Source organism: Macrobrachium nipponense, chromosome 38 (assembly GCF_015104395.2).
Source record: "Macrobrachium nipponense isolate FS-2020 chromosome 38, ASM1510439v2, whole genome shotgun sequence".
Taxonomy (NCBI): Eukaryota; Metazoa; Arthropoda; class Malacostraca; order Decapoda; family Palaemonidae; genus Macrobrachium; species Macrobrachium nipponense.
In genome coordinates this window covers 62,469,352-62,481,947 of record NC_061098.1, presented here as the reverse complement: position 1 = coordinate 62,481,947, position 12,596 = coordinate 62,469,352, and the positions used below count along the sequence as shown (strand labels likewise).

Genomic DNA, 12,596 nt, shown 5'->3' with positions numbered 1-12,596 from the left:
CGATTACCAAAGACTGAATAAAGGGAGTAGGTCGAACGACTTCCTGGTGTTTTCGTGAATGTCAGCAAGGAAGTACGTACATTCCTTGGATACTGCAGTCGTTAGTATTGTTGATTAACTGGCCTTAAGACAGGACGGGCACTAGATTCGCCAGTGGTTACAGGATTAACCCAATGTGAGGCCAGGGAATAATTAACGTTTTCAGTAACAGGAGGCTGAATATTGTTAACCTTAAAAAATGATTGATGATGGCACTAAGAGAGAGAGGGAGAGAGAGGTTCCTTCCTCCTTTGAATGTTGAGGAATACCTTGTGAAGGCACTTCCGTCTTTGTATATCTTTCTTTCTTTCTTTCTTTCTTTTCCCTTTAACCTGGTGAGAACCGCCGATGAAAAAAATAACCAGCTGTATAAGTCACATGAGTAGGTCAGCAGAACCACGTTAGGTTTAAGGAAGTAGAAGAGAGAGAGAGAGAGAGAGAGAGAGAGAGAGAGAGAGGAGAGAGAGAGAGAGAGAGAGCTACTGTTGAGCCAAGCAAGGGCAGGTGGCTACTTCATTCATATGTTGGTAATAATATTTTCGTTGCGTCATTGTGCTCTAAAGAATAATAATTATATATATAATATATATATATATATATATATATATCTATATACTAGATATATAATAAGCGCAAATACCACAGGATGATGATAGGCAGAAATCCAAGCTCTTTCGTCTTTATTAAGACATCGACGAAAGCGCTTGAATTTCTGCATATTATTTTCCTGTGGTTTTAATGAAGTCACGTCCATGTACTGTGATTTTTTTTATTTATAAAAATATATATATATATATATATATATATATATATATATATATATTTACATATAACATGTATAACACACACACATATACATGTATATATATTAAATATATAAATATTACCCTTTAGAGCACAATGACGCAGCGAAAGTATTGTTACCAACAGCTGTTGTCAAAATCAAAACACCTGAGGAGCCGAATCCAGGCCATCAAATAGGTGCTATTGATCCACAGTAGCTGATATAGAAAGAGAGAGAGAGAGAGAGAACAGGTGATCAGGCTTTTTGTGTATCTGTTTTCCGTGGACGTCTGTGGAAGTAGAAGACTCTCTCCTCTGGACAACTCTCTCCCAGAATGAAAGTAAGTAGAAAGAGTTCATGTATTTTAGTGTCCTTTCTAGTCCGGGCAAGATATGGATGCAAGTGACATTGACTGCTTTCTATATTTTTCCTTATAGGCCAGTCAAATGGGGATTTAGAAAAGAAAAAAATTACTGAAAGCTGCAATTTGTTTTATCACCTTCATAGTAGGATACGTAATAACATATCAATTTTGCACCCCTGTGTATCTATAACTGTCTGCTGTCCACCATTTATAATGGTGGACGGCAACCAGTTGTATGTTAGATCTCGCGACTGTGTTACGCAAGCATTGTGGTTACTTTTCCGTTTCTCGTCTGAGTGACATCAAGTAGATTTTGTTTCATCTTCAGAGTAGGGGAGATGACTCAAGCTTCCTGAATTAACTTCAACAACTTTATTATAACCTCCATCACAGGAGTATAGGAAGGGTTACTCAGATGACTGCCTTCTTGGAAGATGAGGAGAGAACTGATGTTGAAAGAGTGTCGCATCGATAGCTGACAATAACAGATACATGGACATATGACTCGGAAGTCACGTGTTTCCTCTACAGGTGATAGGTCACCAGCTTCTCATGGAAGGTGCTGTGACCTGTTCACAAGAGATGAGTAATGTTGATACAGGCAAATGCAAACCAGGCTACTGCAAGCATCGCATGGCATGGTCTAGTTTACGTCCTGTTGTGACTACGTATCACACTCCTATCTCACCAGTGACCCCTTAGGTCATGGGTTTATTTACAGATTTTGAAAATAACTGTATTTTATAATGTATTCATTACATATCGCCCCGGTTTTGGCAGCCATCTTGAAAAAATGGCGACCAAAATAGTTTTTTGTAGATATCTCGCTTAATAATTATTTTACAGGAAACCTATCGAAATAAAAATTGTTCTACGTGAAATTCCCTGCAAACAGTGTTGTATACACTTTTTAGTATATTGTATGGTTTTGATGCTACACGCACGGGAAGGTTGTTACTCTTGAAGTACCTAGGAAAATCATCTCCCAGATGTGTCCTTCCTCCTTTATTCTCGTTTAGGATAGACAGTGACTATTCATTGGCGGAATTACCACCCTTATACCCAAACATCTACCCAAAGTACATAGTTTATGATAAATATCTGAGCTTTTTCTCTACTCTGTTTCATGAGCGACACCTTCTGGCACTAAGAAGATTTGTAGCATTCCATCCGTGGGGTCATCACATTCCTCCACATCTATGTTTACATCAGAGTTGATACGAAATAACCCTTTACATGACGCACACACATTACAGAGCATTTTAATCCTGCTCTTCTACAACTGCAAGTGGCTGTCATACATCTTTTGAGACATTTGCATGATGTAATGTTCAAAAGATCTAGAGGAGCAGGGTCTTTATCTGTAGTGAATGGGTTAGCCCATTTCCAGTCATCTTCCAACCCCAATCTGTTGGTGACAAGTCAATTCCTAACCATTTCTGAACTTGAAGATACTTACGTAGAGAATGAAATCGAGCAGCGGCGTCTGTTGGAGGCAAGGAAACCAAGTTAAATGTATTTTTACTCAGTGATGTGGTAAAACACTGATATCTTAAGTCGCCGAGGGATTCACATTCTTTGTTCCCATACAACCGGAGGATGAAAGATTTTCCTGCTTCAGCAACTTTGCAGGATCTGCATGTGGCTTCTTAAACACAGCTACAAGTTCCCGAAGTTCTTCATACTTTTCAAGGAGGTTTACAAACTTTAGTTTCCCTTGTTTGAAAAAAGCAGAGATGGTATCAGCCCCACTAAATGCCTGCAAGAAAAGAATGTCGTCTTTAATGACTGATCCATACTTCATGGAGGCTTGTGTGTACAGTTTGTTCTCTGTTTTTCCTTTGCCTTGCTTCAGGAAGTTTATGTTATTTTGTGATCCTGCTAAAGCGGTCACGGTTACCAGAAGGTCTACATCTTCTCCAACTATTGTTACTGAGTCAGTCTTGGAGGATTCTTCAATAGCTGTACTATTAACAATGAGTGTGTCTGAGCATCTTCATTAGTTTGATTTTATTAGTAAAATCCCTTCAGCCAATGATATTTCACTGTCTATCTTTAGCCAGAATAAAGGAGGTAGGACACCACCTAGGTACTTCGAGTAATGGGATCTCTGAAAAAAAATGAATAACAACCTTCCCGTACGTGTAGCATCAAAACCATGCAATATACAAAAAAGTGAATAGAGTATTGTTTGTAGGAAATTTCACGTAGAACAATTTGTATTTCGATAGGTTTCCTGTACAATTATGAAGCGAGATATCTACAAAATACTATTTTTGGCCGCCATTTTTCAAGATGGCGGCCAAAACCGGGGCGATACAGGGGTGCAAAATTGTTATGTTATTACGTACCCTATTATGAAGGTGATAAAACAAATGGCAGCTTTCCGCAAATTTTTCCCTTCTCAGAATTCCTTCGTCTCATTTGCCAGGCCTATTAAGCAAATCCATTGTTAAGGTAGTTTAAGTACTTGTTTGGTGTAATTATTATAATGTTAAAAAATTTTAAGTTTATTGTTCTGCTTTCCGTGTATTTTTTATTATTTTGCAATTCAATAAACTGCTGTTGAATGGTTAGACGATGATGCTAAACAGATTTCAGATTTTACGTCCAGATAGTGATGCAAAATAAATTTCAGGTTTTGTTTTAGGAGGCAATGCAAAACAGTTTTAAGATTTTATATATAGACGGTGTGACAAAACAGATATAAGCGTTTATGTTTTAGACGGCAATACGATACAGACATCAGATTTTATGTTCAGACAGTGATGATGCAGAAAGATTTCAGTTCTTATGTTCATATTGATGCCCTTCAGATTTCAGATTTCATTTTCGAACTGTGTAACAAAACAGATTTCGGTTTTTATGTTCAGACGGCAGTGCAAAATAGAATTCAAATCCTACGGGTGATTTGGAGTTAACAGAATTTACATAAGAAGCATAAAAAAAGACCCAGTAATATTTTCAATCTCCAAATTTCACACAGAGGAGGTAGAAAAGAGGGTCCATGATCCAGTCTCCAGGAACTGGCTCTCGTATCATACGCTCTACAAGCAACACTGCAGCATTTCGAAGTCTAATTGGATTTAATCAGTCCTTAACAACTGGTTTTCTGGAATAAATTACTTTTTCGTTGGCAAAAACCCCACGATCGTAAGAGGAAGGATAACTTTGGAGAATAATTCCTCAGCTATGCAGTCTTCTTAAAGCTCTTGATCTAGTATGGAAATCTTATTCAGGCCTCTGGAAGCTCCTGACGTTATTGGAAAAATTACGCCGGCTTTTATAACCTCTGTACATTTTTTTTAGAAATTTTATGCAGTCTTGTAAAAGCTCTAACGTTTTTCAAAATCTTATGTAGGTTTCTAAAAGCTCTGTACATTTTTGAATATGTTATCTAGGCTTCTAAAAAGCTCTTTAACATTTTTGGAAATATTATGCAGGCTTCTGAAAGATCTTCATAAAAATCTGAAAATGTTAAGTAGGCTTCTAAAAGCTCTGTACCCTTTTGCTAATCGTATTTTATATATTTGAAAGCTGACATGACTGGAATTATTCTTCAGTGTTCCTATTTGCAGTGTTGTGGGTGGGTGCTTGGTGCTCAGTGGTGGAGGGCATATATAAGGGCTTACGTGTTTTTGGGTGGCCTGGGAGGAACGGGGCTTCCGCGACTTCTGACCCATTAAACCACAACAAGACGACATAAAAGAAACCTTTTGCGTCGTTTTTTTTCTCAGAGAACCAAAGCGAACAGACAACGCTGCCGCAGGGGAACAATACTCCAACTGGGGAGATCGACGGTAACGGCCTAACTCTACCTGCATCCTTGGTATTGAATGTCGACTTGGATGATGTTCATTTCCTGTTGTGGACGAGGTGAGGACCTGTTCCCTCTTCTTCTTCTTCTTCTTCTTCTTCTTCTTCTTCTTCTTCTTCTTCTGGTATTAATAATTTCTTGTGAAGGTTTACATATTTATTTTGCATGGATGTTTAAGTAATTAATATTTTGATTAATAATAATCCTAGAAAACAATAATAGGTTTGTTCACTATGAATGCGTGCATTCGTTAATTCATAGTAATAATAATAATAATAATAATAATAATAATAATAATAATAATAGCAAGGGTCGTGAGATGGAGATACAAATCCAGACTTATGTTTGAATAGAAATATAGATTAATTTTTAAATATATTTGTGTCCATGCATAACTGTGGATTCGTTTCTCAGTTAATAATAATAATAATAATAATAATAATAATAATAATAATAATAATAATAATAATAATAATAAAGAAAATCCCATTCTCGAACACATTCAAACATGAAATTGGTACTGATTAAGATATCTTATTTTTCTCTTCAAAGCAGCTATTGACATATTGATGAAGTGTCTCCTTTTTCTCTTGAAACGACCCTTCCGAAATGTCTTCCAGGAGTAACTCTGACAACGACGACGATTACGAACTCGTCATCGATGACGTCAGCAACCTGAACGCGTCGCCCTTCGACGGGACGAAACCGACTGTCATTCTCTGTCACGGCTGGAACAGCGAAGGGACCGCTAGCTGGATTTATACGGCCAAGACAGGTACAGTTTTTTTTTTTCATTTTTAATTTAATTTTAAACCAAATAGTTTATTAATGCTGGATTTATAGGGCCAAGACATTTAGTTTTTTTAAAACTTAATTTTGAACCACATTTCTTTTATTAATATGTTGGATGGAGGGGATGAGATGTGTAGTACTTGTGTCACGTTGCTTAGTGGAGTATTATGGGAGTGGATTTGGAATTAGGGAGCAAAAAACAGTTTTGGAATTGTATTTTTATTACTTTCCCACTCCTACTATACATGCATGTTATACACACACGCACACATATACGTACATATTAAGTTATTATATATATATATCTATATAGAAATATACTTATATATATATATATAGATATATATATATATATATATATATATATATATATATGTAAATAAAGGTTTTTTTGCCACGAAGGAAAAAATGAAAAAGCTAACTCGCTTTTTCATTTTTTCCTTCGTGGCAAAAAAACCTTTATTTATACATAGTATCACGTTTTATATACTTCGTGATCAAGTTATTCATATATATGTGTGTGTGTGTGTCTATTATCGAGCCCTCTTTCTTTCTTTTTGGATTAGGGCCGATACTAAGGTAACGTGTCATGGAGGCGTTTAGGTAATAACTTTAAGTAGATACAATGAATCTTTGAACAGATTAATTAATAAATAACAAAAGATCGAGAAAAAAATTCCCCTTCGGTTAAGCATATATGAAAATATATTAATTCCGAGGTAGAGCGAAGAATTAGGATATTAAAGGACATTGTAGCTACGATATATGTAAGTTGAATCACGGTAATGTGATATGACTTATGTAAATGCTACGTGTTGTCAAAAGCGCTACTTAACTACCGGAGTCGAGGCGGGTTGATGTCTCCAAACCAACGAATACTTCAGCGCGAGAAAGTATTTGAGGTGAGAGACGACATAAACCTTTAAGCCTCTCGCGGTGGTTGGGTGGTAGAGCTTCCCTGACGTGCTTGGATTTGAATGTACCTGCGTTCGCGCCCAAGTACAGGTAAATCTATTATCGAGAAAAAAATTCCGAGGTAGAGCGAATTAGATATTAAAGGACATTGTAGCTCGATATATGTATATGAATCACAGTAATGTGATATATATATATATATATAATAATATATATATATATATATATATATATATATATTTCAATCATACTCTTTGACACGCCTGTATATATGGCTATTTACTGAGTTCCATGAAATCATTTGTCTTGAATGGTGCCTAAAAGAATGTCAGTATTCTATCTGTTTTAATTTTTGCTTTTACTTTTTTAATTTTTTTAGTTTTGTTTTTCTTACAGAATTTCTCCAGTGGCAAGACCTTAACTTCATCTCGGTCGAGTGGAGCAGTATTGCTCGTCACATAAATTATCCTGAAGTTGTCAATAACATCCCCAAGGTAGGTGGACTTACAGAGGAAAGTTTTTAAAAAAGGAGCGTAGAATACGAAACTCCAGTCTTACTGAGCATTGAATATCGATCATTTTTCCCTTAATGTAGAATGCGGACCCCACCCAGTCTTCCCAGAGTACAGAATGAAGGCTCAAATCTTCCCAGATACGAAATATGTAGGTGCCAACCATCCCTAAATTGTAGAACAAAGACTATTCTTTGCATAGAATGCAAGATCCAGCCCTCCTTTAGTTTACAACGTTGAACCCAGGATTCTATAAATGTAGAATAGACCGCAGCCTCCACCAAATGTAATAGTTATACTTTACTTGTCTCAAACTAGAATGTAGACAACAGTCTTCTCCACATGTAGAATGCACACCTTAACTGTCCTTTAATTAATTGCATCAAATGACTTGTTCTAGGAGGAAGAAAGTTTTTATTTTTATTTCCTGATTAAGTTTTAACAGAGAGAGAGAGAGAGAGAGAGAGAGAGAGAGAGAGAGAGAGAGAGAGAGAGAGAGAGAGAGAGAGAAGGTGGGTGGGGGGTGGGGCACTGCAGGGAGAAATGCTTTATGCAAGGAAATTAACATTAAAAAATTGCTTACAGATAGGGAAGCATATAGCTGCTTTTATCGATTACCTGTACAAAGAAGGTGGTCTCAACGTTACTGACCTCTACGTAAATGGACATTCATTAGGTGCTCATGTTGTGGGCATTGCTGGATTCAATGTACAAAATGGCCCTGTGGGCAGAATTACAGGTAAGGTGCCTTAATGCAGTGCAACCTACATTGTTTATTTGTAATTTACCTAATTGTACACAATGTAACCTGCAGATAAATAAAAGATTAATTTTCAGCCTTCACAGGAACTTGAACTCACATCCCAAGATGCTTGGAGTTAAAAGCAGACAGTATTCCCAGTCTTACCATAGCAGAAATCCTTTTCTACCTTTCAGAAAAAGAAAACGTTTTACTGTGCTCTTGTAACTCATACTATCTTGGTTGTGAGTTCAAAGCCACTTGAGAGGTGACAGTTATTCTGTCATTTAATTGTCAGTTATATCAACATTCTTATGTATGACTTGATAAAGTCATTTACAATGTCATTTATATTAGTATATGAGAAAGATTTCTGTTCTGTGTGTGTACCTGGAGCTCAGAGTATCTTGGTTGAGAGTTCGAATCCTCTTTCAAGTTGAAAATTCATCTTTCATCTTTCCAATTTTCAGTTCTGTCTGTTTGTCAGAAAAGATGCAGCTGATACTTAGTGGTATTTTCATTTAGATTTTACTCAGGTTTAGATCTCAAATCTTAATTAGAGTCGTATTTTTCTTAGGCTTGGACCCAGCTGGGCCTGGATTTGAAAGTGCCTCTGACGATGTCAAGTTAGACAAAAGTGATGCAGCTTTTGTGGATGTCATCCACACCAGTGTCTGTCCCCAGAGTAAAGTGAGTCATATGGATGGCGCTTTTTTATTATTACGGTCGGTTTCAATATTCGGCTGTGTATATATATTTATATATCATTGTCATTATTTTCTAAAATTAGGATTATGTTTTAGGCAATTGTGCCATTTTATTCATCAGCTCTCCTATTGTTTCTCCTTTGGTGCTTTTTGCAACATACAGAGACATAAACACGACAATTTATGGACCAAACTAAAATAAAAATTTACTGTACATACATTTAAATACTTTTCATTTCCTTTTTATACCCGTAAAATGATCTTTTACCTTGTCACTGGTTGTAAAATAATCTTCATTTCACAGTCAACCTCATCCAGTATAGACTTCTTCAGTAAACATCTGTGGCTTCGTACAGATGTTTATTAAGGACATTGAATGAATGACCATCTCTCAGTAGCATTTCAAGTAAATAAAATTGTCTCTATCTCTTGCCATTCCTTGTTACTAGCATTACTGTCAGCGTACTCTTCCATGTAATCTATACGGATATATTGTTGAGTGTTCTCTTGTCCTCTCCATTTGTCTTTTGAAATTTTATTCATGAAATTCTTCCTATGTGGAAATATAATTTCATATAAAATTTATCATAGTCTGTGTTCAGCAGTGAGCAACATTACTATCTGCAAAGAAAACACACACATATATCAAACACATGCAAGGAAGTATTAAAACTAACAAGGCTAATAAATCCTCTTTTTTCTAGATTTGCTTAGGACTTAGTGGCTCTATTGGGCATGTCGACTTCTTCCCTAACGGTGGCGGGAACCAGCCAGGATGCGCGGTATTAGGGCCGGTTGCTGATGCGTTGAGTAAGTCTAATGATCTGGATGAAATGGCTCTCTAGAAAACAGTTTTAATACACTTCTACCTTTGGAGTTTAATTTTAACGATAGATAAAACGAGAGGATGTTGGGATTAACTGTGGACTAAGAATGGCACAGTCGTGCGGAAGGAATGGAGGATACTAGGCATGTCAGGATAAGGGAATGAACCATATCTAAATATCTGTAGAAGCCACAATGAATCATTTCTATGACCCAAACAGGTGGATGCAGCCATAGACGGGCGTACGAATACTGGACTGAGAGCGTAAATGGCGTGACTCAATTCAGGTCAGTGCCCTGTCCTGACTGGGATTCATTTAGGGCTGGAAACTGTGTAGCCTGTGGGCAGGGTTGCCTCAACATGGGAATTCACGTCGATAAACAGTTAAGTATCATAATCATGTTGTTGTTTATGTTTCTCTATTTTTCTATGTAAGATAGACGTTCTTCCTCATTCTGGACCTAACTCTTAATGACCCATAGCCTTACTTTCCTCGTTCATCCTGTCTTATCATAGTACTTGAACTCAAACTCACATAGTTGCTGCTGCCTGGGCATTTAGTAGGGTAGAGTTGGAATGCTCAGACGGAGACTCGAGGCCACTTTCATTTACTGAGACATACCGACCAATAGATTTCTCCAACTGCTGTGTGGGACTTGCTGATCAACAGTCTCTCAGATGATACCTACTCAGATGATGGTGGTTGTGATTGCTCCTGATTGGCTGATTTCTTCTTGATGAGCTCCTGTTGTCAAAGCCGGCACAAAGATTTCTGGAGGTTACAAAGTGGACCAAATGTCTGATTGGCCAGGACATCAAGATCTCTGAAGGAGGGCTAAGGATATCTTAAGGGCAGCCCCCTTCTTCATTCATTAAAGAAGTATATTGTTACAGCGTATACTTCTTTAGATATTTACAACAGCAAGATAAACGAACTCCAAGGGTTGCTAATACAAAGAGAGTGAATATGGAAAAAATGGCCCATTACAAGTGGTACAGGGCCACCTGAAAGAAGGTTAACAAATGATAAGGGACCCCAGAATGTAAATTCCCTTATCAAAACAGGACCTGGTCAGGCTAATATTAAGCTTTGATGACAAAGATCAAATGAACAAATGGCTCTTCGGATAAGCTGGAAGTAACCTGAAATCCTCAAATACCAACTGGAGTGACAGGATGAATTGCATCATCATTAAACTAGATCGAAGGATTGGATGTGAGACAGGGGGACAAGTTCACCCTAAAATACCTGTCGAGAACCTGTAAGGTACCTAATGTCTTTGCCTTTCTTTCTTGGCAGGCTCAGAGGCGACTACTATCTGGAGACCAACGCTAATCGACCCTATGCTAAAGGCTGAAACTAAAGGAACTACGGTGCTGTGAGGTGTAATTTATTGCTAAATAAATGTTGAATGATGTATCTTGCATTTTATTTCCTCTGTTTGCATAATTATGTAATTAAGTAAAAAACTAAAAAACGGCCTGTCAGACGATGGGTAGGCTGAATGAGATCTGGAACTCAAATAGATCGAAGTCGCATACTTTAGAAGTAAGATTATACTTAAGTCTAGTACAATCTGTATTGCCATGCAGACACGTCTTATGGCATAAGACTTAAACTTGACTGACTGCAGAACAAAGCTCCAAGATGAATATTAGAAGTCGGATGGCGGGGCACAGTTAGAAATGATACCATTAGGGAAATGAAAGATGAAATAGTGCTGAAATAGTTTGGACTTGTCCTTAGCACAATCCCTGGTAGAGCAGTATGCAATAGTGTCAGGGTGTCTTATGTGGGGCACCAGAGAAGTTTAAAGATACAGACCTGCCTGGTTTATGAGAAGGGATGACCGAGATAAATTAGGGTTTGTGGAGGAAAGTAAGAGATCATCTGAATGCAAGAAATCTTTAAAAAGGCAGGAAAATCAGAAGCAGGGAAAAGAACCCCAAAGCTTGGAACTGAAAGAAAGGAGGATTCCAAGAGACATTTTATCTGAGAGTTATCAAATCCGATAGAGTAAATGAGGGTAGAGGTAGACTTATGGGCAGTACAAGGCCTCCGGGGAGATGGAACTTTCCCCTCACACGCAGCAGAACAGTGACCAAAATAATACCTATAGAATATAGAGACAGAGAAGCATCATATCACAGGGAGGAAAAAGATTAAAAGAGGCGAAAGAAATTTATGATTCCTGTGGTCCAGTGGTTCGGATATTTGCCCCACCAGGGAATAGTCGAGGGTTTGATTCCTGAGCCAGCTGAGGCGCTCTAGGTACATTCCATTGATAGCTCGTCGACTGTCGTGGGATGCAAAGAGATCTGAGTAGAGAATGTGGGACTGACATCTTCATCCCTTGCTGAGAGCTAGAAGGCTAACACCTGGATCTACTGAATTGTCGAAGCTAATCGTAATATATACTTGAATAACAGTTCAGGATTAAACCTCTTATTAAGTAAATAAGAATTATTTGCCGCTAAAGGGAAATGAAGACTTCATCAAAGGATGAATTTTTCGTCTCGGAAACAAGAGGAATGGGCTAAATTTGACGTGTAAGGCGATACCCACCGCATCTTATCAGAGTTTTAGCAAATGTTAGAAACCTAGTGGCTTAGAATTTCCCTCCAACTCTCTCTCTTTCTATTCTTTCTCTACACAGCTCTTGTATGGAAACCCATGTGGTAAATTGAATGAAAGTGGAATGAAGACAAAGATGCAGAGAATTCTTTGGTCCTTTTCGCAGCCCTGATATATTGGCCGTAGTGAAATAAAATAAAGATTTGACAAATAAGTAAATGACTCATTAGGCACGATGTTAACTGGACGCGACCTGTTGACAGCGGTACTATATAGTTGTCATCACGAATAATTGAGTCAATTTTTCTTTTTTCAGTAATGAAATAGTGAGTCGTTTCAGTCAGTGACACCGATCGCTTATCGCTATTCAGAACCTGAAATTAGTACTCGAATTTTGGGCCTAATACCTCTTTTTTTTTTTTTTTTTTTTTTTTTTTTTTTTTTTTTTTTTTTTTTTTTTTTTTTTTACAGTAATTACAGGAACAATGGAAAGTAATGATGAGAATTCCATTTACGTCGTCACGTG

The 12,596-nt window shown here is 37.4% G+C and overlaps 1 protein-coding gene across 1 annotated transcript; it reads left to right on the top strand.

Annotated features, from left to right (window-relative positions):
- Positions 1-3,767: 3,767 nt before the first annotated feature.
- On the top strand, positions 3,768-10,913 carry LOC135209854 (pancreatic triacylglycerol lipase-like). The gene is made up of 9 exons (XM_064242614.1): positions 3,768-3,804; positions 4,925-5,063; positions 5,625-5,779; positions 7,108-7,205; positions 7,809-7,962; positions 8,540-8,652; positions 9,374-9,479; positions 9,716-9,878; positions 10,796-10,913. Exons 1-9 carry the CDS (start codon positions 3,768-3,770, stop codon positions 10,851-10,853), a joined length of 1,023 nt encoding a protein of 340 aa, XP_064098684.1. The 3' UTR covers positions 10,854-10,913.
- Positions 10,914-12,596: the final 1,683 nt, after the last annotated feature.

Coding starts and splice junctions, on each gene's coding strand:
- LOC135209854 (XM_064242614.1), top strand. CDS start 3,768: ATGATGCTAAACAGATTTCAGATTTTACGTCCAGATA. Junction 5,064..5,624: donor CATTTCCTGTTGTGGACGAG/GTGAGGACCTGT, acceptor AATGTCTTCCAG/GAGTAACTCTGACAACGACG. Junction 9,879..10,795: donor GGAATTCACGTCGATAAACA/GTTAAGTATCAT, acceptor CTTTCTTGGCAG/GCTCAGAGGCGACTACTATC.